The following is a 23,321-nucleotide window of genomic DNA, read 5'->3' as shown; positions in this document are numbered from 1 at the left end:
TTCCTCTTCCTTTTTCTCATTCTCTATTGTTTCCTTCCTACCTTATTTTCTATATATTTTAAAACGTAAACATGACGTCAACCCTCACGTTCCTCTGTGATCTCGCCACCAGGCACGTAGCCAGGGGGAGGGCTGAAGTCCCCCAGAAATTATACAAATATCTAATTTAGATAGGTCACGGTGCATCGAGCTTTCGGGGAGTCCCTTTATCTCTGACTGCTTCTTCCGCGCTTGGGGAAGGCACGTGATCAAATTCTTCCCCGCCGTTAAATTTCTTGCTCAAGACAAGATTTTCAGCGGTTTTCCTGTTAGCAAGGTTCAGTGCCCAGCCAGAAAAGCTACGGTGACGCAACCTTTTCCTTATGATCTGTCGAGGTTGTAAATTATTGCCTGTTCGAAATTATCCTCATTTGCTCACACACACACACACGCACACAAAAACTTGAAATAATCTTTCGTCTTCTACGAAGTTGTTTCGGATGTTTCGCAGTTCGAGGTCGTTTGGTTAGGATTGCATTTTGCTCGTAGCGTCTAAACGTGGAACTAGCCAAAACTAACTCAGTGTTTTCCCGCAAGATGTCTTTGTTTGTTGTTTACTTGAAGTGAAAGAGGAAACTCTACGCCTTCCTCTTATGAGCCGTGGTCTGAAAGTTGTGCACGTGTATGCATGTAGGCCAGTGTTAACTGCATTTGCATGCAACCTACTTCGGGATGGCAGGAATACGGTGCTTAAATTCATGACGTTATTTGTAAGCTACATTCGCTTTAAAATGAAGATTCCATCTAGTCTACTACTCGCTTTCTTGTGTTGTACTGTGTTACCGGAAACCGACTGTCAGTCTTTTGTTGGTAAGTAAATACGTATTTTATTGTTATTATTTTGAAACAAAGTGCCAGTGTTAACTCCAATGCTTCCACAAATCAAAGGTCTTGAATTTTTCGTACAGTTAACTCTGTAATGGGTACTATTTTCGCACTGCTTTTACGTCGTATGAGGTAACCCTGGAGCTGTAAAGTTACAATGACGTAAGGAGGAACACATTTCAGCATATAGTCTAGTACTTTTGTTAAAAATGAGCTGAAACTACAAGTAGTTGTAAACAAATTACTTTACTTTCTTATAGCCAAATGTCTAGAGGAAAGAGTTGACGTACGTCTTGTTTGGGGAATTTTCCAATCTAAAATTAACTGATAGATCTCAAGAATACCAGGATCGATCGCCCCTTTGCAGTAGCAACGCGAGGGAGCGAAGGAGAGGGGGCCAGAGGTGGTGGCACATAAAAATTCTCAGAAGCTCGAAAGTGAATGCAAATTACTAAATGCGTGCGACAACTAATAATAATGCCAAAATGATAGTTTTGATATTTATTCTAAAAGTTGGGAGAGTAGCACGGGGCAGCTTCTTTTCTGTAGGGGAGGGGTGGTCCCTGTCTCCCTTAACTGTTGCCACTGACCATTTGACGTCTAAACTTAAGCAATCACCCACAGAGATGGAGTCTACAAAACAATATTAAACCTTCCATGAAACCAGATGGCGACAGCTTTAAAAATAAGTTATCTGCACTCCCTGATAGAATGTCGAAAATCCGCCACTGGTTTCAAGGTCGCGGAAATCCACGCAACCAGCAAAATTCACGTGTTATGGTGTTTCCTCCTATGAGAAGAATGAGAACTTGTTAACAAGAAGATGACTCTATTTACAAGACGAAACGAGAGGGAAAACATGGGGATGATGTGACACTTCACAGAAATTCAAACCTAGCGACATTTGATTAGATGACCACAGTTGCCATTCTCTTTATCAGGAAGATACATTGATCAGTGGCGTGTCCAGCATTTTCGAGAGGAGGAGTTAGTTATGCTTTATCTAGTAGTCAACCCCCATTTTGCCTGCCTTTGACGTTATCTTTTTTTAGGAATACTGGACCAAGGGGAGGGGAAGAGATTGTACCCCCCCCCCCCTTTGGCACGCGACTGACATTGATTCGCACACAAACTGTAGTTCCGATTCCAATGGATATCCGTGTAGGTATAAAGCGACTTACATGGACGGGCGTAAGAAACAGGAGCCGGCTCCCGTGGCGGAGTTAGCACAACGCGCTATGACGCCAGGGGTCCCGGGTTCGAATCCCGACCTGGGCATGGATGTTTGTGAGTGTCCAGTCATCAATTTCATCATGTCATCACTCATTCCCATCTTCGCAAATTAGCTAAAGTAGCAATCAATCAACAGGAATCTTGACAGTTGTGACCAATGGCGTGCCCAGGATTTTCGAAAGGGAGGGGTTACGCACACTTTTTCTGGTAGCCAGATCTCCTTTTGCTATCTTTTCCTACCTTTGACGTTCTTTTTTTTAAGGAATACTGTCCCAAAGGGGGGTTATAATCCCCACCAGCCCCCCCTCTCCTTGGGCACGTCTCTTGTTTTGACTTGTTATGGATTTTCCTTTTCTCTACGTTCCATAATAAGAGCCAATGAGAATGAATTTGTACTACTCACAGAACATCTGGCTACCTCACGGAAGACCCGGGTGAGAATCCCGAGGCAGGTGATCTGGACCATGAATTTTTCCAGTCATTTACTTCTTTCTGCGTTGCTCTGAGGTCCACCCAGCCTCTTATAAATGGGTACCTGGGGCCAACCCTGCGGGGGGGAGGGGAGGGGGGAAGACGGTCGAGCGTGATGCTGATAACATCATCCCAACTATGGCCGAGATCAAGAATATGTGGAGCTCTATATCCACACATCATCCCATATGCCATCATGGCATGTGTGCACACCCACAGGGGTACCTTTGCCTTCTTACCTTTACTACAGGGCAATAACAGCATGAACTGATTATAGTAGAGGAAATATATGGTTTCGCATGGAAATAATTGCAACACAAATGTTTTTTGTGCCATATTGTGCGGAATGGTATAGTGAATAATATATTAAAAATCCGCCATCCAAATGTTTGGGGAAAATCCGCCATCTTGGAAAATGGCGTCAAAAATTCAACTTAAAAAAATACAATATCTTGAAAACTGTGCATTGTACACAAAAAAGTGAAGATAACCAAAATGAAAGAACAGAAAATTTGCAAAATGATATTTTTTGTTTGATAGAGCTACCATAAATCTTAATTCAATTAGAAAGATTCAAATATTTTCCTTAATTTTTTTAATTAGCGTAAAAGTTGGTTTCTGACACAAAGAACAGCAAATATGAAAGAAACTATGTAAAGTCACTGAACCAAATTCATAGCTTATGATTTCCTCTAGGGATTAGTTTTTATTTCGTGCCTTTAGAGACAGGGGTTGAGGAGATATGTAGTTTAATGCAGAGTCATGTGCTTCCCTAAATTTACGTGTTCTATTTCCTATGATATTGGTTGATTGATTTGATATTTTTACTTCACTTTTGTGCCACTTTTGGCTAATTTGCGAAGATGGGAATGATTGATGATATGATGAATGGACACAAACATCCATGCCCAGGTCGGAATTCGAATCAAAGACCCTGGAGTCGTAGCGCGATTATGATATTGGTGAGAGCGTAATGCATTGTTTTGTGCAGTGTTTCGGTTACGTGGCGTTTGTTACTTACAGGTTGTTTTTGTTATTTAGAAATGTATGCAGCACACAGTGGCGGCGATTGGGTGTCTTAACTGTGCAAGGGGGGGGGGGAGGGCAAGGATAGTTTACTTTCCACTGATTGCAATTAGAGAGAAGCGTATTGAAAATGGAATTCGGGCAGATGTTTTTTCGGTCAAATCCACTGATAGACAAGGCTTAGCATTAAGATACCATAGTGCGGAGACAAGTGTGTATGGGGGTGAGGCTGCTCCCCTTGCCCCCCATCCCTAATCGCCGCCATTGTCAATACTTTGGACCAATATGATATGGTAAAATACGGTTCTAAACCGGTCACTTTCCCTTAGAGTCCATTGCAGAATTTTTCGTAGATACCTGGCGTTCCTGGTGCTAACATCTTAAATTGCATCATTTCCTCTACATACAGACATGCACGTGTAGCACAGGTGTTGCCCCTGATTCAGCAAAAGGAGAACATTTGCGTAACTGATTGAAGATTTATACCCCACTTCCAAATACGATCGGCTTTAATGAAATTTCGACGAATATGGAGCATCCTAATGTATTGCAGCCACAGAGCAACAGTGTCCTGTTATCTTTCGGAGTTGAACCAAATGTAGATAGAGATTTTTCAGCACCTCAGAGCTTGAACTTACATTAGAGTCTATTTCTGAATTGAGCAGGCCAACGATTATATTGAACGTATCTGAGAAATGTGCTCATTTGCAATGCACTTTGCTTCTTCAATTAGCGTGAAGAGTTCTGCATAAAAAATTCAATATGCTGACCAAGGCAGAAATTTATTTTATTATAAAACATTAACTAAACGTAACGTTTCAACCTTCTAGCAAGGTCTTCCTCAGACTCTGCACCAAGTACAAATGTGACAAGGTACAAAACAGGACGATATATATACACAGACATTACTTCCCTCCAGACTATTAGAAAGTTGTTCTGGAACATTCTATTCTAGCAGGTGACTTTCCCTGCATATCTTTTCTGTGGTCTTCCCCATACTCCTTATTCCAAACCACCTCTCTTTTCATTCTCTTTCCATTCTCCCCTGTCACTTTTCTTCCTTCTTCTGTTTATGTCCAGTCTATCTTCCTTCTCATAGCCATTCTTTTCCAGCTGTTTCCATAGGCTATTTATTTTGCCTTCTTTTTCACATTCTTTCGTGCATATTTTCTTGATTCTGTCCTCCATTTTCTTTATAAAATTTATTTTTGTCACCTTACTTACATCACTTCTTTTATGGCAGAATACCCCTGCTGCACACTTCTTCTGATGCCAAGCGGTTTCAATTTCTTGTCCTCTCTTCCTTTTCATCAATATATGGACGGGTTAAAGTTACAGTGGTGTAAGTCACTTTTTGTTTTAGAAAAAAGAGTCTGAGTCACAGCACTTTGCTGATCAACACAACAGCTGTTTCCTTCATCACTAGACCTTAAACTGTCGGCTGTTGACAGTTGAATGAATGTCTGCCTTACTTCACGTTTTCTGTTTACAGATTGACTTATCGCGATCTGGTTTCTGTGTCTAAGTCTCTTTTTTTAAAAAGTGACTTACACCACTGACTTTAACCCGTCCATATCTAGGTAGCTTATCTTGTCTACTTCTATTTCGAGTTCCAATAATATCCCTCTTTCTTCATCTTGTATTTCTTTGTATGTCGAGCTGCCTCTTCGTTCCATTCCATATGCCAAAGCAATCGTCCACATATCTGCAAAACAGAATTATTTTGTCACCTCCTTTTTCTATCACTTTCTTTTCCCATTCATTCATAACCAATCCAGCCAATGCTTTGATTAGGCTAGAACCTATATTCAGTTTTTCACTCATTAACATTATTTTATCCCCCATTATACTGTAACCGTTATTCGAAATGGTTTCCAGCGCCTTCACTACCCTTTCACTATCCCATTCTCCTATAATTTCTTGACACAATAATAAGACACAATGAACTGAAATGGGGTGGGGGGCTGAAGATAAACAAAGAATGGAAGAAGGTGTTAGAAAGAGTGGAAAGGACAAGAGAGAAAGAGGAGAGAAGAAAGAAGAAGAATGAAGGAAAAAGAGCATGAGATAAAGAGTCCAACCACATTCTAGATGGAAGAAAATAGGTTTAGCCTTTTAGGTGAAAGTACAGTTGACAAGGGAAAGCCACCTGCTAGAATGTTCCAGAACAACTTTCTAATAGTCTGGAGGGGAGTAATGTTTGTGTATATATATCGTCCTGTTTTGTACCTTGTCACACTTGTACCTGGTGCAGAGTCTGAGGAAGACCTTGCTAGAAGGTTGAAACGTTACGTTTAGTTTATGTTTTATAATAAAATAAATGTCTGCCTTGGTCAGCATATTGAATTTTTCATATAATGGAAGCAAGGCTTAATGGTGTTATAATTCTGTACTATTAAATGACCCCTTGTGTCTCTGGCTATGGCTTTTTCGGATTGATTTGATTTAGTTTATATTAGGTCCTTTTTCTGCCACTTCTGGCTAATCACGAAGATAATTGATTGTTGAGTTGGTGTTGTAAGTCCACTTTATGCACAGTAAGGCTAATCGGGACTGGACCTACAGTTTAAAGTGGGATTCGAACCACTGTACAATATGCCTCCACAAGGTATAGAACCCTGAACCCTTTGATTATAAGGCCACAACGCTACCACTGCGCCAATCACGAATGTCTGAATGGACAATCACAAACATATATGGACTACACAACAAGAATCCTTCTGTGACTGTTTCTGCGGCAAACGAGAACGGTGATTATCCAGGAAAACTAGTGATTTCTTCACTTCCAGATATGCATTCAATCTACACTGCACTGTATTTGTGGGCAATTAAAGAGGTAAATCATATAAACATCATCACATTTGATCAACCAATATTTCTGAAAGCACTTTGTATCGTAGTTAATGAGAACTCGGATAGTCCTCTGAAGTAGCCCATACTAAGGCTGGATGGTCTTCACGTCAAGGAGAGTTTTCTGAGATGTGGTGTTTATCTATTGGCAGATACAGGTCTTCAACAAATCCTTGAGCTCGTTTGCGGAGCTAATACTGTTAAACCGATGATCACAGGAAAAGCCCCTCACTTCCAAGAAGTACACATAGGAACAAGGGCTCATTTCATAGTTTATGCAGCACTATTCACGCTACTTGAAGAAGCAAAGTGCATTGCAAATGAACATATTTCTGAGATACGTTCAATATAATAGTTGGCCTGCTCAATTCAGAAATAGACTCTAATGTACGTTCAAGCTCTGAGGTGCTGAAAAATCTCTATCTACATTTGGTTCAACTCCGAAAGATAACAGGACACTGTTGCTCTGTGGCTGCAATACATTAGGATGCTCCATATTCGTCGGAATTTCATTAAAGCCGATCGTATTTGGAAGTGGGTATAAATCTTCAATCAGTTACGCAAATATTTTCCTTTTGCTGCATCAGGGGCAATACCTATGCTACAAGTGCACGTCTGTATGTAGAGGAAATGATGCAATTTAAGATGATAGCACCAGATATCTACGAAAAATTCTGCAATGGACTGTAAGGCAAAGTGACCGGTTTAGAACCGCATTTTACCATATCATATTGGTTCAATGTATTAACAGTGGCGGCGATTAGGGATGGGTGGGGCTGGTCGCCTGGCGAGCAGCCCCACCCCCATACACACTTGTCTCCGCACTATGGTATCTTAATGCTAAGTCTTGTCTACCAGTGGATTTGACCGAAAAACATCTGCCCGAATTCCATTTTCAATACGCTTCTCTCTAATTGCAATCAGTGGAAAGTAAACTATCCTTGGCCCCCCCTCTCCCCCGTGCACAGTTAAGACGCCCAATCGCCGCCACTGTGTGCATACATTTTTAAGCAACATGTGAGTAACAAACGCCACGTGAACAAAACACTGCATGAAACAATGTATTTTGTTCTCAACAATATAATAATCGCGTTACGATGCCAGGGTTCTTTGATTCGAATCCCGACCTGGGCATGGATGTTGTGATTGTCCAGTCATCAATTTCATCATATCATCAATCATTAACATCTTCAAAAAAGTGGTACAAAAGTAAAGTAAAATAAATCTATCAATTAATTAACCAATATCATAGGAAATAGAACACGTAAATTTAGGGAAGCACATGACTCTGCATTAAACTACGTGTCTCCTCAACCCCTGTGTCTAAAAGCACGAAACAAAAAAAACAATATATATAGAAAATCATAAGCTATGAATTTGGTTTAGTGACTTTAGGACGTGAATTACATAGTATCTTACATATTTGCTGTTCTTTGTGTCAGAAACCAACTTTTACGCTAATTAAAAAAATTAAGGAAAATATTTGAATCTTTCTAATTCAATTAAGATTTATGGTAGCTCTATCAAACAAAAAATATCATTTTGCAAATTTTCTGTTCTTTCATTTTGGTTATCTTCACTTTTTTGTGTACAATGCACCGTTTTCAAGATATTATATTTTTTAAGTTGAATTTTTGACGCCATTTTCCAGAATGGCGGATTTTCCCCAAACATTTGGATGGCGGATTTTTAATATATTATTCACTATATCATTCCGCACAATATGGCACAAAAGACATTTGTGTTGCAATTATTTCCGGGTTAGGCCTTTTTTTCCCGTTCATTTCCTCTACTATTAAGGAGCAAGACAGAATGGGTAATCATTACCCACCACGAGAGACGTCTGAAACCAAGCTGACTTCCGTGGTGGAGTGGTTATCAGTGTACGCTACTTTGCCAGGGCTCCCGGGTTTAAATCCTTGTCGGGTCATGGGTGTTCTTTATGAATGTCCCTTCATCAATTTCATCATGTCATCACTCTTCTTCACAGTGGCGATGCTACATAAAGGGCAACTATTGGGCACTGCCCCACAACAATTCTAACATAAAAAGTTCATACGAAGAGACGATCGGTATATACGCGTCACTATTTTTTTTTTCCCTCAACCCCTACGTTGCTGCAACCAGACTTACAGGGTATGCTCCCTGTGCGAGGTTAATATATTTGTCCGTCCTGTTGGAGAGAGTCCAATCTCAGCTCTGCCCGGAGACGTGACGTCACTGACTGATCCAAACATTTACAGCATAGGCAAGGGACGGTATCCCCTCACAATGGAAAAGCGCAAAATTCGTAGCCGTCTCTGGGCAGTGAACGAGGTGCCCTGCCCATTCATGTTTGCCTCGTTCACCGTACAGTGTTTCCAACGCTTGGCAGGCAGTTCATTCGTTCTTCCAGCCTGCAGCAATAAGATAGAAAAAATCCCTCGAATGCTTTTCTTCGCGCTTGTTCCGGCGACCTGAAAAGTTGACAACACTTTTTATTGCACAAACTAGTCCCTCGTATTTTCAAAAAGATCCTCCTTTCTTCCCATTGTAATACGGATTTGGATTTGAGTTAGTGTGTGAGTTTGCGTTGCGTTCCGTCTGTGCGTATTGGTCGCTTACGAAATAATTAGTTTTTCGCGAGTTTATAGTTACTGTACGTGTCTATTTATTTGTGTAATTGTGTCTGTGTTCCAGCAACTTGGCATGCAGAATATCTTCGTAAGTATAAACGAACTTTTTGGGGATACATGGCCAATGTAAAGTGTTGTAACTGAACTTAACGCTGCATCGTCTTCCTACTTAGTCATTGATATTATTGTATACTTGGTGAATATGACATTGAATCATGTAGAAACTTTAATATCTACGCCTTTCAATTCATTGACAATGGAAGAGAAACTGCAGTGTATCATTTTCCTAATCATTCAAGTATCTACCCAAAGTTTAGTTACTGCAAGCGTTTAGGGTTCCGACGTCAGTATTCGAGTTTTTTTTTTTATTCATATAATTTGTTCCATATGTTGCTGATTTTTCGTATTCCTACGTAGTGAGTATTTAATGCTCTTTGGAGAGATATCTTGATCAGAATGTTAATTTTATTCCAAATTGTTCGAACAATTTACTTACTCCATATCAAGGAACTCCCCTCAACCCCCGCCCCCCACCACCCAAAAGAAAAATGTGCCCTGACTGACTGAAAAGGCACGCGCCGCCCCTGCTTCTTTATCTTCGCGATTAGCCAAAAAGTGGCAGAAAAGCAAAGTAACGTGAACCAAATCAATCAATCAACGTCTCCAACCAACAATAAAGCATCAGTTTATGCAAGACATCAAGTGGCAACGCTCCTGATTAAGATCAGAAATTCACCAGTCACTTCTGGAGATTAGGAACTTAAGTTTAATGAATCTGTCACTCCTCTCCACGTTGAGATCGTTAATCTACCTCTGAAGAATAGTATGATTGTCCCTGATTTTTTGTACAGAGAGATATAGATAGATAGATAGATTGGTGAATCCCAATCTTTGAAAATAATGGATTTTGATATTGGATCCAGGATTTAACATGGTGGTGATGGGATCAGTAGCATGCTCCAGCTGCTTTTACCCCACCAGTATGGTTTAGGAGGTAGCCATTAACAAGAGGCTAAGTTACTTTTGCAGAAACATTGATGGATAAATTCCCACTTGAGATCGTCCACTCTGGAGATTGAAGCTAGGTATTCTACATGGCAGTTAGATTCCCTATGCACCACAATGCATCTTCATGAGTGGTTAGCAGTTGAAAAAGAAGTAATCAATCATCCACCGGATATCAGTGTTCAAAGTGAGAAGGGATGAAGGAGGCATGTTATCCCTCTAGCTAGCAAAATTTTGTCAAAGCTGTCTTATTGATTGATAGATTGATTTGGTTTGGTTTATTTTACTTTGCTTTTCCGCCACTTTTGACTAATCACGAAGATGAGGGTGAGTGACGATGTGGTTTAATTGGTGAAAGAACCCTCTCAAGGAAGATCACCCATGCCCAGGCTGGAATTCGAATGCATGACTCCTGCCATCAAGCTTGCCATGGAGGGTGGCAGCTGTCTTATTGTAAGCATGTTAAACCATAGGACCCCCTTCCTAGCCTCAAAGCTCGACCAAACATTCTCTCAGCTAAGAATGTCCACTTCAAGTGCTGCTCCCCCCCAAGGGAAAATGGTGGCGAGATTCATAGCCCCCCCATCCCCTTTGGCCAGTATTTCTAAAAAAAAATAACGCCAAAGGAAGAAAAAGTTGGCAAAATGAGAACTGACCACTCAAAAATATATGCAACCCCCGCCCCCCCCCCTCCTCATTTTGAAAATCCTGGGCATACCACTGACTGGGTGAGACTGTGTTTAGTCTTATTACATCTCAGCAACATGTCTAGTTGAAATTATAATGCTTTGAAAGAAATATTTTGGAATTTTTTAATCCATAGGCTGTAACAAGAAAGTGCACTATTCTAATTTATTTCATTTCATTCTTACAATAAGGTGATCCATGCCAACAAACTGATGGGTCTTCTGGAATTTGCCAACTCTTGAAAGGATGCCAATCTGCTCAGGAAGGAATTCGCCAAGGAAAGCGGCCAAAGATATGTGGTTTTAGTAACTTTGAACCTATTGTATGCTGTCCAGCGTCAGTGTCTCAACAAATAGGGCGGAGCCAGCAGAGTGAGTATCGCATGTCCACCAATTCTGATTATAACACTGAGATTCATGTTCAGAAAATCCAGTGATTTTTAACTGTTGTTTTCTGTTTTATTTCTGTTGTTCTTATTAATTCTAAAGAATGAACTACCACAAGAAATATTGGTGATATAATAATCAAACTCTACAAGATAGGCAATAAATTATAATCAGCATTGCAATTTTTATTAATGAAGTAAAATAGCATGGTTCCATAATGTTATGTCCAGAAACAAGAGACAGCTTTTCTAGAATTAGCAATATTTTTTTAGTGTGCAAGAAATATGCCGAGGCAGTTTTTGTGATAGAAGAGGCACCTGTGTTTATTCCTGATGCAGTAACTCAGAATAAATCTACCTGTGCAATTGTTGGAACAACATTTATAACTGGTGGAGAGAAGGCCGAACCAAGGGAATTCCCACATATGGTAAGCCCAATATTCTTGATATTTTATTTACCAGCTTTCCTGCATCTACCCGAAATATTTTCTGTTATGTGAAAATTTAATTGATTTCAATTTTGAGAGTTCAAGTAGTGTTGAATAATTCATATCTTGTATTGTGACACAGGGCAGAAACAATCTGTTTTCAAATACCTAATGTATGAAAGAATACCACTTACAATTGTTTGACTAAAGGAGACAGAACTCTTAAGTAGTATTAAGTGAGAAAGAGATCAGGCATGTTTATTGAGTGAAGTAGAGGTAGCAGAAATATATTTATTGTGAATGCAGTATGAGTTTTGGTTAGCTTGGACAAAAAATTTTTGTTGGAGAGGGAGCAGGACATTGATAAAATACAATATTAGAAATAATAATAAAATAACAACTACTACTACTACCAATAAACTGTTAATTTACCAATTTACTATTATTATTATTCTGAATGGTTAATACAGTTAAATATTTCTACCTTAGAAGAGAGAAGAAAATTGAAAAGGAACACATTTTGTAATACATAGTGAATATTTTTTTTGAGTATTCTATCTTGTAAAATTCCCAAATGGAATATGAGAAATAATTGATTTGAATGATTTATTTACTTTATGTTACTTCGCATTTTGTGCCACTTTTGGCTAATTTGCGAAGATGCGGAATTTGATGAATGGACACTTACAAACACCCATGCCTAAGCCGGGATTCGAACCCGTGTCATCGTAGCTTGATGTGCTAATGACTCCGCCACGGCGACCAGCGAATATGAGAAATAACTCGATTCTAATGTCCCTCAATAAGGTCAAGGTTTAGTAGCAGAACTGGTGCAAAATTACAATTGAAATATGATGAAGTATAATATGGTAGTGTCTATAGTCTATTATTTTATATTCATATATTTAACTCTTTAATTTTGTATCTCTCTTTTTTAACACAGTGTTGTACTTGATTTTTATACTGAACTCATCACTTTTTATTATTATATTCTTTACAACACACTTTACTTGGTACACCTGATGAGTGACACACTTCAGCACAATTGCTTTTCTTTCCTTTTTTACATTTCATACTATTAATATACTGAAATGTATAGTTATTATTTTGTTACTAACTTTTACACACCTCGTTCATGAGAATTCTTTGAAACTTGGAGGGAAATTTTAGTCATGAAATTTGAGTTGTGTGGCCTCTTAGATAAAATCTCATTTTGGAATGTTGAAAACTGATAGAACCATTTATTATTTGCATTTATTGGTAGACTATGTAAACATGCAGTTATGACTTGCTTTTTTCTTTAGCACTCAATTTTTTGAGAAGTTATTTTTTCCCCTTCGCTATTCTTTTAATTAACTGTCAACCCCATCTGTTATTGAAGTAATAAGTTCTTTTTTTTTTCCACAGATTTAAAATTAAAAAAATTGTCAATAAGTTGATACCCTCAAAACATCAATGACACCATATGCAATCTTCCATCTCTGACATTACATGGATAGTTATAACATAATAGATGAAGGCACATTTTGCAAATCCTTCTTAACACTAATAATGTAAAATTTGGAACTTAATATTGATTGCATAGAAATTTTCAGCGAAAAATGCAGGCTCGACCAGGACTCGAACCCAGGTCTCTGGCATACCATGACATTGCTCTACCACTGAGCTACTGAGCCGGCCTGGCCTCGCCTGATTTTTTGCTATCGCTGTTTTACCTGCGTGGAATCGTCTCTGCCAGTGTTACCACAACGGGATCTGTTGCCTTTAAAACACAGTAGACTTCGACAATGCCTGGTTCCTCTCAGAGTAGAGATGTTAATAATTGAAGATTATGCACACACAGGAGATGTACTACATAGAAATTTTCAGCGAAAAATGCAGGTTCAACTAGAACTTGAACCTGGGTCTCTGGCATACCATTGATTGATTTGGTTTATTTAACTTCACTTTTCTGACACTTCAGCTAATTGCAAAGATGAGGATGAGTGATGATATGATGAAATTGATGAAAACACACAAAGAACATCCATACCCAGGTCAGAATTTGAACCTGAGACCCTTGATATCATAACATGCTGTGCTAAACACTCAGCTGGAAGTTAATATGATAGCGTGATTACTAAATGCATAGGCGTAACTTGGAGGGGGCAAGGGACCCACTTGCCCCCCCCAAAAAAATTAAAGTTTTTTAAAATTTACAAATTAGGGGTCCTGAGGAGCAATGTAATAAAGAACAATATTTGTAATTTCGCAGTCACAGCTCACAGTTATTTAGCAAATAATCCTGGACGATATTTTTATAGAATGGAAAACTTTTCGAGTCTCTTCCCCCAGGTTTGATCCTAGTCCCTCAAAATTTGGCCCAGTTTAATTCTGCCCCCTTAAAATTAGGCCCAGTTTAATTCTGCCCCCTCAAAGTTAGGTCCCAAGTTACGCCCATGACTAAATGTAATAAATGATGATGTTGATTTTCATTTGATTTGCTTTATTTTTCTTCACTTTTTGTGCCACTTTTGGCTAATTTGCAAAGATGGGGATGAGTGACTATATGATGAAACTCATGAATGGACACTCACATATATCCATGCCCAGGCCAGGATTTGAACCTGGGACCCCTGGCGCCAATCTATGTTAGCAATGTGGAATACACAGCAAGAGCATAATAAATTACAAACAATATAATCAATTGACTTTTAATTTTTTCACTGTCTTCTAAGTATAGCACATTCCAATAGTTTCAATTAGTGAGGTTGAGGAGTTATACGTGTAGAAGTAGTTTGGAGAAAATCAATAACTGTATAAGATTACCAAGTATTTTTCTGAATGAATGGAGGAGACAGTTAAATTCAGTTTAAAGAAATTTAAAATACCCTTATTTTATAACTGTTTTTTTTTTAAAAAAATTGTTCACATTGTAGGCAGTTGTAGGTTTTGGTGATGAGCCGAATATTCTCTGGGGCTGCGGAGGATCCCTTATCAGTGACAGATTTGTACTGACAGCTGCCCATTGCATGTCCAGCAGTTTGAGGTATGATACATCAGATTCCATATTATATATTCAAGTTTAATAATAAGTTTTGTTATTGATTTAAAAGCACTTAAAAAAACAATAACTTTAAACATATTTTATTTAATATAGCTTTGAAATGAACAGTTCAAAAATAAAACCTTAGTGGAAAGTGTGGAATTGTGCACACCTAAGGATAATCTACTGTACTTGTAGATGAGCATCCAATAGAAACAAATTGTAAAGACATTCGTACAAACTTCAACCAGTGAACTTTCAATCTGTCAATACGTTTTCTTTAAAAATAATAATAATAAACAGTTTTATTGAAATATTCATCTTCCAAAACAATTTCAAAGTGTAAAATCACCTGTATATGAGAGTTGTAGAGTTTGGTAGTGGCATGCAATGTCAAGACACAGGGTAGAAGATGTTTATCAGGATAGTCTGAATGAAAGCTATTTATTCTTCCATGAAGTGAGGTTCACATAAAACCAGAAAATCTAAAGTCATAGATAAAAAATGAGAGAAAGAAAGAATCTACTATTTTAAAGGAATACAAGTCACAAATATAGACTTGAATTCTTATTCTTGCTTCTTAAAAATTGTCTGGGCTACAGTCAGCAGAGTTCAGAAATATTAGGGGTTCTAGGAATTTCGAGTGTAAGCGTAGAACATTCTGTAATATGCATTATTCGAATGCTGAGTCCATCCATAAAGTACTGTGGAAATTAAAGAAATTCAGGTTTTTCTGCATGGTCTTGCACAGTATTTTACCAAATATATTGGGCTCATGGAATGTAATCTAAGACCAGACTGTTTCACAGAAGACTAAGATATTATAAGATTGTAATGTTGTCATTTAAGGTGTGTCACATTTATAAATGTATCAGGTTCCTCTTAACATGCCAAGAAAAGTTAGCAATAAACAGTTTATGTTCATCTAGCACAGTTCTTGTTTCTATTTTTCTTTAATTACGTTTACATTGTGGCCACATGTTATTTTAAGGGGTTGATGGTCAAGCACACACTAATATCATCTCATAATAATAAAGGTGAGCAAAGTTTAAAATCATATGATTTTAAAGATTTATTTTTTACATTGCATATTTGTAATATTAAAATTTTAAATACAAAATCAAACCATGCAAGTTTTTATTAGACAGAATTTGAGTTTTGTTTCAAGTTGAATTTATGCACAGATAGGCTAATTGGGACTGAACCTACAATTTATAATGGAACGTGAACCACTATGTGCCTCCACTAGGTATTGAACCTGGGACTACTTGATTACAAGGCGATGACTATGCCATTGTGGAGGCCTCCTTATTAGACAGAAAACTAACTCCTGGACATGATTTTGCAAAAGATATAAACTGACTTGTCGAATTGGAAATGATTGTGAAACTACTCTAATTTAGTGTAAGTACTGTACATTACTGTATCTCTCTCTCTCTCTCTCTCTCTCTCTCTCCTTTGCTTTTATCAGATTCCTTTCCTAAGATTAATTACATCGTATTTGTATTCTAATAAATTCAACATGAATACACATTAGCAAGGGAATATTTATGCATTAACTTTTTTGTTCAGGGGTGAGGCCAAATGGGTAAGACTTGGAGATCTTGTTTTGCAAGACGATAGGGATGATGCTGAACCACAACAAATTAGAATTGCCGAAAGAATCAGGCACCCAGATTTCAAACCGCCAGCCAAATATAATGATATTGCTCTCTTCAAGTTGGACAGGGATGTGAAATTTACACCTTACGTCAGGCCTGCATGCCTTCATGCTGCCAACAGCATACCAGCAGATAATGCCACAGCAACAGGCTGGGGACGAACTGGATTTGGTAAATATATTTATGCTCATACCATTTGATGTTTCATTTACTGCATGAAGTGGAAAGCAGCAATAGTCACTGACATTTGAATTTAGAGTTGAAATAAATACTATATAAAAAAGGAATTTGAGCTATAGATTTTTATCTTGTGGTAACATAATATTTTCGGTTAAGATATGTTTAGCACAAAGCTTTCACACCCATTCACAAATACAAAATTATGAATTTGAGTTCAGCGATTTATAATTTCTTTCAGTATCTACACAAATAAGTAAAATAAATGAAAGTAAACAAAAAATAGTATTGAATTTTGATGTTGGACCAGAAATTCTTTAAAAGGGTTGTTGGTTGTGAGATATAATATAAAATTATTTTCAACTTTATTTTATGTCTCTTCAGAAAAATTAAACATTACATATTAATGGATGAAGGATATATCCAATGATGCTATGCAGTTGCACAGAAAAGTACACACAAAATTTCACAGTATATGAAAGTTCTTAAAGTTTGCATAACCACTGTTGGATATTGAAAATAAAGTGGTTTTTATTCTTGCTGCAAAGTTTCCAGCAGGAGGACGAGGAGGAAGCAAGGATAGGGGAGGGAAGGAGAGCAGGCCACAGGATGTAGGGGAGGGGAGAAACAGGCATGTATGGCTCCACAGCAGACACACCAAGGACACAAACTGTGCATATTTTATTAGTGTAGAGTGACTAGCCATGTAAGGTTGTATATTTGCATATCTTGGTATCTTGGTAGTGTAAGATTGAAAAAGTTCTGGAAAACCAAATGATACATCACACAGCAAGAATAAAAAAATCACTATAGCTCGACCACAAGGAAAAAAACCTTCCGTCCAAAGCGTTCGTGCAACTTCCGCGCCGTTATCGGTGTTCGGAGCAGTGTTGCCAGGTCAGATTTGAAAAATTCGGGAGATCGTTCCTTGGGAACCCAGAAGATCTGCTACAAAATCCGATGATCTAATAGTAGCGGATGAACGACGTTCTTGGGGGCGGAGGGGCGGCATAGTCGTGCTCACGGGGGGGCAAGGGGAGTGGCGCTCATTGTTTACGGTGTAAACGTCACAGATACTTTTGTAACAATGGTGCTAAACCCAGCACCCTGTGTTTGGCGAAAATATTCCGAAGATCACCATTTCAGGAGTGGACATGTTTCAAACAAAAGAAAGTAAACCACCTGAGGGAACCGACCAACATCTTTAATCTCTTCCGCATTTTCCGGTTAGAGGGTGCTTGGAAAACACCCTCAAATTTGCCCTTTCTCAGCACCGACACAAGGGGTTTGCGATGCCTCTATTATCACGAGGAATTTTTATGACAGGAAATGGTAGAAAGTTGTGTTCACAGATGAACGTGCCGTGCCGCCTTTCGTTGTCGGCGATTTTCCACAATCTTTCAAGTCGAATGCTAACAAAAAAAAAATCAATTTGCCTTCTGCTGGTGTTCGGTGTACAACTATCGATAGGGGTGGGTACACGTCCTGCACCATAATGAGAAAATGCATTACGTATGTGAAATATATTTGGTGAATTAGACAGCATGTCTTCCTCAATAATTCAAGATAGCAACGCTTATGCTAGGGTGCCACCCATCCTCCCCATCTGCTAGAAATACACCCACAAACACATACATGTATAACATAATTTGCCCACGCTACGAAGTCAGTGTTTCTACCTCGTAAGGCAAGGACGTTTCACTGTGTTTGTGTCACATCATCCATTTCATCAGTTTTTCATTCATCCATATTGTCGTACTTACCGGTAGAGGCACAAAAGCAACGTAAAATAACTCAAATAGAAATAGAGTTTAGGGTGGGATAAAATACAGCCATCTAAAAATAGTAATGTAGTAAAAGTAATAAAATAATGTCCTAGCACAATTGAGTAGCGTTTGACATAATTCCACAATTCAAACAGCACTTTTCACGGCTGAGTGGAGTTCCACTCCACATCTCCCCTCCATGTTCAAGTAAGATGAGCAGGAAACGTGTTTTTGAGCTGCCCGTTGGAGGTTCCATAGCAATAGTTTATTAAGGATTTCACCCGAGAAATCAATAGCCCTGGCAACGCTGACGTGAGCCAGCTGAATGTTCCTTCCCCCCTGCCCTTTCCCGCACCCGCCGGCGCGATGTGCTTCTGCGCAGGTTTTTTTGCTTGTGGTTCCACTATAATAGTAGCATTTACAGTATTATTTTGTAAAAGTTTCACTGTCATGTCATGGGCTTGTTAAACTATACAAATTTTTTCTTATAGTTCAATGACAAAAGACAAATGTAAAAAGTTTATGAAGAAATATTCGGCAGTTACTCATTTCTTTTTTCACCTCTTATTAAAGCTAGTGACTCAAGCGACCATCTTTTGAAAGTTTCCCTGAAGCTTGCAGGAAATGATGTATGCAACCAAACATACAAATCAGAACAAAAAACATCACGGTTGAGGCAAGGTATAGTTGAGTCTATGCTTTGTGCTGGAGAATTCAACACTGGAATGGACACATGTCAGGTGGGTCATAGAAATATATTTCCTCTGAAAATGAGCAAGGCTGTTGATATTTGAAACTTGTCAAAATTGAATTAAAATCCATTAAACCATTGTTCATTCTATATATTTGAATATTTATGTTTCAAAGCAGGAAAAGATTTGAGTCAGCGAGTTCTGTTGAGCCATATTGAGGCCACCTGAACCAATTGTTGCATGTGCACACTCTCAATCAATCTTCGAGATTAGCCAAAAAGTGGCAGAAACGAAAGTAAAATCAACCAATTCAATCAATCAATCATAAATACACACATACACAAAAAGAAAACCCTTCTGGAAAAATGAAATGTGGACTGATGCCTTCTAAAATGTTTTTTTTGTTTCTGACATACAAATACATACGGTGAGTCACATAATTATTCGGACAGATAAGATTTCTGAATATTTACTGACGTAGTCGTGATATAATTCGATGATAAATGTTTAATATTTATTTAACAAACAAAACACAATATGAGCACACTGTTAATTATCTTCAATTATGTTTAATGAAAATATTTTACTAATATATTATATTAAACAAAACAAACATTTTTTGTGGGTTAAACAAAATTATTCAGACACATGGAAGGAGAAACAGGGAAACACGCTTGAAAAGCAACGAACAGAAATGTCAGTATCTGGTAGGCATCCCTTTCATTTTTAACACCTCGGATAAACGATTTGGCATACTTTCTACCAATTTTCTGGCGATATGTTGGCCCATTCACGTTGAAGTCTCTCCTTGAGGTCTGCCTTCGAGGTTATAGGTGTTTTCCTCACTTCTTTTTCCAACTTACACCAGAGGTGCTCAATGACGTTCAAGTCTGGAGACTGCGGTGGAGGATGGAGCACATTTGGGCAGTTGTACAATAACCATTCTTGCACTACGCGTGAAGTGTGCTTCGGGTCTTTATCTTGATAAAACATAAAGTTACAAAGAATGCCCATCATTTCAGCACTAGTCCTTAGATTTGACTTCAGAATGTCAAGGTAAAGGTACCTGTCCATTGTCTGTTCGATGAAAGCCAATTTACCAACGCCTTGGGCCGACATGCAGCCCCAAACCATTACGTGACCACCCCCGTGCTTCACTGTTGCTTGCAAATTTTTCCCTCGGAGCTCCTCGTTTGGTTTACGCCACACTGTTACCCTCCCATCTGACTCACAAATATTGAATTTACTCTCGTCAGTGAAAATTACCCGATTCCACCATGTCTGATCCTTTCCTAAGTGTTCCTTTGCGAACACCAGTCTTTTTGTCCTGTTTGGCTTACTTACAAATGGCTTTCTCCTGGCTACACGGCCATGATAGTTTGCCCTTCTGAGCACTCTTCGTATAGTTTCAGGATGACTATGCTTTCCATACTCCTCAGCTACCTCCGCACACACCATTGGAGCACTCATCTTTGTTTTTTTTTTTTTTAAATTTTCCTCACGATTACTGTCTCTTCTCTGGGCGAAAAAATTCTTGGTCTCCCTGTATGACCGTGGGACTCGATTCTGTCTTCATCTTTAAATCGCTTAATAATATCTGCAACTGTACTTTTTTTCAATTTCAACATTGAGGCAATTGCACGGTAAGTTTACCCTTAGCGTGGTGTAATATCACTAACTGACGTTGTTCAAATGAACTTTCCTTTCCTCTTCACCCCATTTCTACATAGAAAATGTTCTTATATCACAACTTTGTTAAACAAAACGCGATCGTAATTGATATAGAAACCTACAGGAAACCAGAGTTCATATATATGAACAGAGTATACATACATCAATCAATCCGTAAATCGAAATTGTCACTGTATCGCAAAATTACGTTAACATTTACTATGTGTCCGAATAATTTTGTGGCACTATTTTTGAAACGGTAGGGATTCATCCTTCGTTATATTGTTGCTGATGTTCGTTTTTTAACTTTTTATCGTCCAATTTTGTGCTAAACATGACATTTTTTAAACGAAAATCAACTTCAACGCTGTACACAGATTTCACTCCCTTCCCGCTCTTAAACGTTAGAAATTTACTGTGTGTCCGAATAATTATGTGACTCACTGTACATACATATACTTCAAAGTAATTTGAAACTCTTGTCCAAAATCAATGTGTACATACATTTTGCTCCAATTTTTAATTTTTTGCAGAACAAATCAAAATTAAATATACTACACACTGATATGCATTCTTATGTGATGTCTTTATTCTCACATCTTACATGTGAACTTTGGTGCTTATTGAAAGAATATGTGTGTCACTTACACTGATTATACGTATTTCTTTACATTAGTCAATTCTTGAAGATTTTTTTTAAAAAAATGTGTTCCTTTTCTAATTTTGTTATTTGGTACTTATACAATTTGAATGAAAATGTATGTCACATGTGAAATAATGAGTATTTTATAGAAGATATTTAAGTTTTACAACCAGGTATTATTATTATTATTATTATTTTCAAATTAATACATGTATATATATACATATATTTTCAGGGTGATTCTGGTGGACCATTACAGTATGTTCTTAAGGATCCATTTTGCATGTACAGCATCATTGGAGTTACCTCATTTGGAAAACTTTGTGGATTTCAACCAGCAGTTTATACTAGAGTGTCTAATTTTGTACCATGGATCGAGAAAATAGTTTGGGGTTGATGTATATTAAATAAATTAACTCTTTACTGTTTATAGTGTTTTCATATATATTCATGCATATAATTTTGTATGTTTAACTTCTCATCAGGGACGTAACTAGGTTAATCATTTGGGGGGGAACCAAAACCTAAGATTTTTTTCTATCAAACCATTAACAATTAACAAACTAAATATAATGTACCATATAGGCATATGTGTATATGTGTATGTGTGTGTGTGTGTGTGTGTATACATACATACACACACATACGTATATATTAGGGATGGGACCGATTAATCGGTACTCTATCGGTATCGGCCGATATAGGCATATCGGTGTATCGGTTTATCGGTAAAATTACCGATTATTTTACCGATCCGATATATTGATAAATATCTTATAATTTAGTGCAAAATTCTGCCATTTTGTTGTAATTTATATGGATAATCTCCATGCCCTTCTTTCTAAAAAAAGTAAATGTGTAAATATTCAACTTATTTTGCACTGCAGTCACCTTGAAACACACATTTATTAAGGAGATCAATGATCATTTCAGGTTCTTCAAGGACCATTTATAATTTTATATCGGATCGGTAGAATATCGGTTATCGGTATCGGCAAGTTTTATATCGGTACTTTATCGGTATCGGCCAAAATTTCATATCGGCCCATCCCTAGTATATATAATATTGTTGGAAGCAGGCCCGTAGCTAGAATTGATCTCCAGGGGGGGCTCACGGGTTATCAGGGGGTCTTTGTAAACCAAGTGCAGTTTTGTAAATCAAGTCCAGTTTTCAAAAGTTTAACAGTATTAAATTAAGGTAATTTGGGGGGGGGGGCATTATGTTGTTATAAAATTTAGAAATATCATGCAAATGCTACAGTTTTTCTATATCTTTTAAAACATCTATTGAAGTGTTAATTCACTACTATCCTTTAATACACACACTATACTATTTTTGATGATACAGGTATTTATATCATACAAGTAAAATGTACAATATTCACTTCAATCATAATGCCTACCGTACCCGGCCGAAGCAATAAAACTCCTCTTCGTTCCCAAAAATATGGATCTGTTGGCATTTGATGCAGCTGTGGAAGGAATGTGGATGATGACGTTAAAGTTCCAGATATTTATCAAACGAGAGGCTGCAACAGGGGCAGGGAAGTTACAGATTAAGAAGCTACCCGATGAAAGAATTTTCTAAAGTCTAGAAAATCTTCTAAACACTTGCCGGTACTTAGACTTCTGCTCACAAACAAGATGAACAAATCTAATAGCCGTTGTTCATTTCTGTGAATTTATCCCTCGCGAACTTGTGAACAAAATAATATATGCTGTCTACATTTTCACTCTTCACCTCAAAGAAATTAGAATATAATCTAGTTTTCCCTAATGTCAAGGGGGCTAGCGGCCCTGCCAGGGGGGGCTGAACCCCCTATGGCCCCTGCCTGGCTATGGGCCTGGTTGGAAGGGAACATTATTTTCTGCTGTATTGATTCAGTTGGTTTATTTTACTTTGCTTTTCTGACAGTTTTGACTAATTGCGAAGATGGGGATGAGTGATGATATGATGAATTTGATGAAAGGACACTTACAAATACCCATGCCCAGGCTGGGATTCGAACCAGGACCCCTGGCATTGTAGCATGAGGTGCTAACCACTCTTCCACGGAGGCCGGCTATTTTCTCCTGTAGCCACCAAAATTAAATGGATATAGACTCGCGAAATTCACGGCCA

The 23,321-nt window shown here is 38.1% G+C and overlaps 1 protein-coding gene across 1 annotated transcript; it reads left to right on the top strand.

Moving 5' to 3' along the window:
* Positions 1-335: 335 nt before the first annotated feature.
* Positions 336-21,627, top strand: LOC145990226 (venom protease-like). The gene is made up of 7 exons (XM_083125903.1): positions 336-849; positions 10,943-11,122; positions 11,410-11,564; positions 14,483-14,592; positions 16,162-16,421; positions 18,767-18,933; positions 21,435-21,627. The coding sequence occupies exons 1-7, from the start codon at positions 633-635 to the stop codon at positions 21,594-21,596; spliced, it is 1,251 nt and encodes a 416-aa protein (XP_082982029.1). The 5' UTR covers positions 336-632; the 3' UTR covers positions 21,597-21,627.
* Positions 21,628-23,321: the final 1,694 nt, after the last annotated feature.

This window comes from Lepisma saccharinum, chromosome 1 (assembly GCF_977018435.1).
Source record: "Lepisma saccharinum chromosome 1, izLepSacc3.1, whole genome shotgun sequence".
NCBI classification, from domain to species: domain Eukaryota; kingdom Metazoa; phylum Arthropoda; class Insecta; order Zygentoma; family Lepismatidae; genus Lepisma; species Lepisma saccharinum.
The sequence above is the reverse complement of the archived record's forward strand: the minus strand, read 5'-3'. Positions and strand labels throughout refer to the sequence as shown.

What these genes read in the sequence shown, in the direction of transcription:
- LOC145990226 (XM_083125903.1), top strand. Translation starts at nt 633, where the DNA reads ATGAGCCGTGGTCTGAAAGTTGTGCACGTGTATGCATGTAGGCCAGTG. An exon ending in AATAGGGCGGAGCCAGCAGA is followed by an intron (nt 11,123 to 11,409) that starts GTGAGTATCGCA and finishes ATATTTTTTTAG; the next exon opens with TGTGCAAGAAATATGCCGAG. An exon ending in TGCATGTCCAGCAGTTTGAG is followed by an intron (nt 14,593 to 16,161) that starts GTATGATACATC and finishes TTTTTTGTTCAG; the next exon opens with GGGTGAGGCCAAATGGGTAA.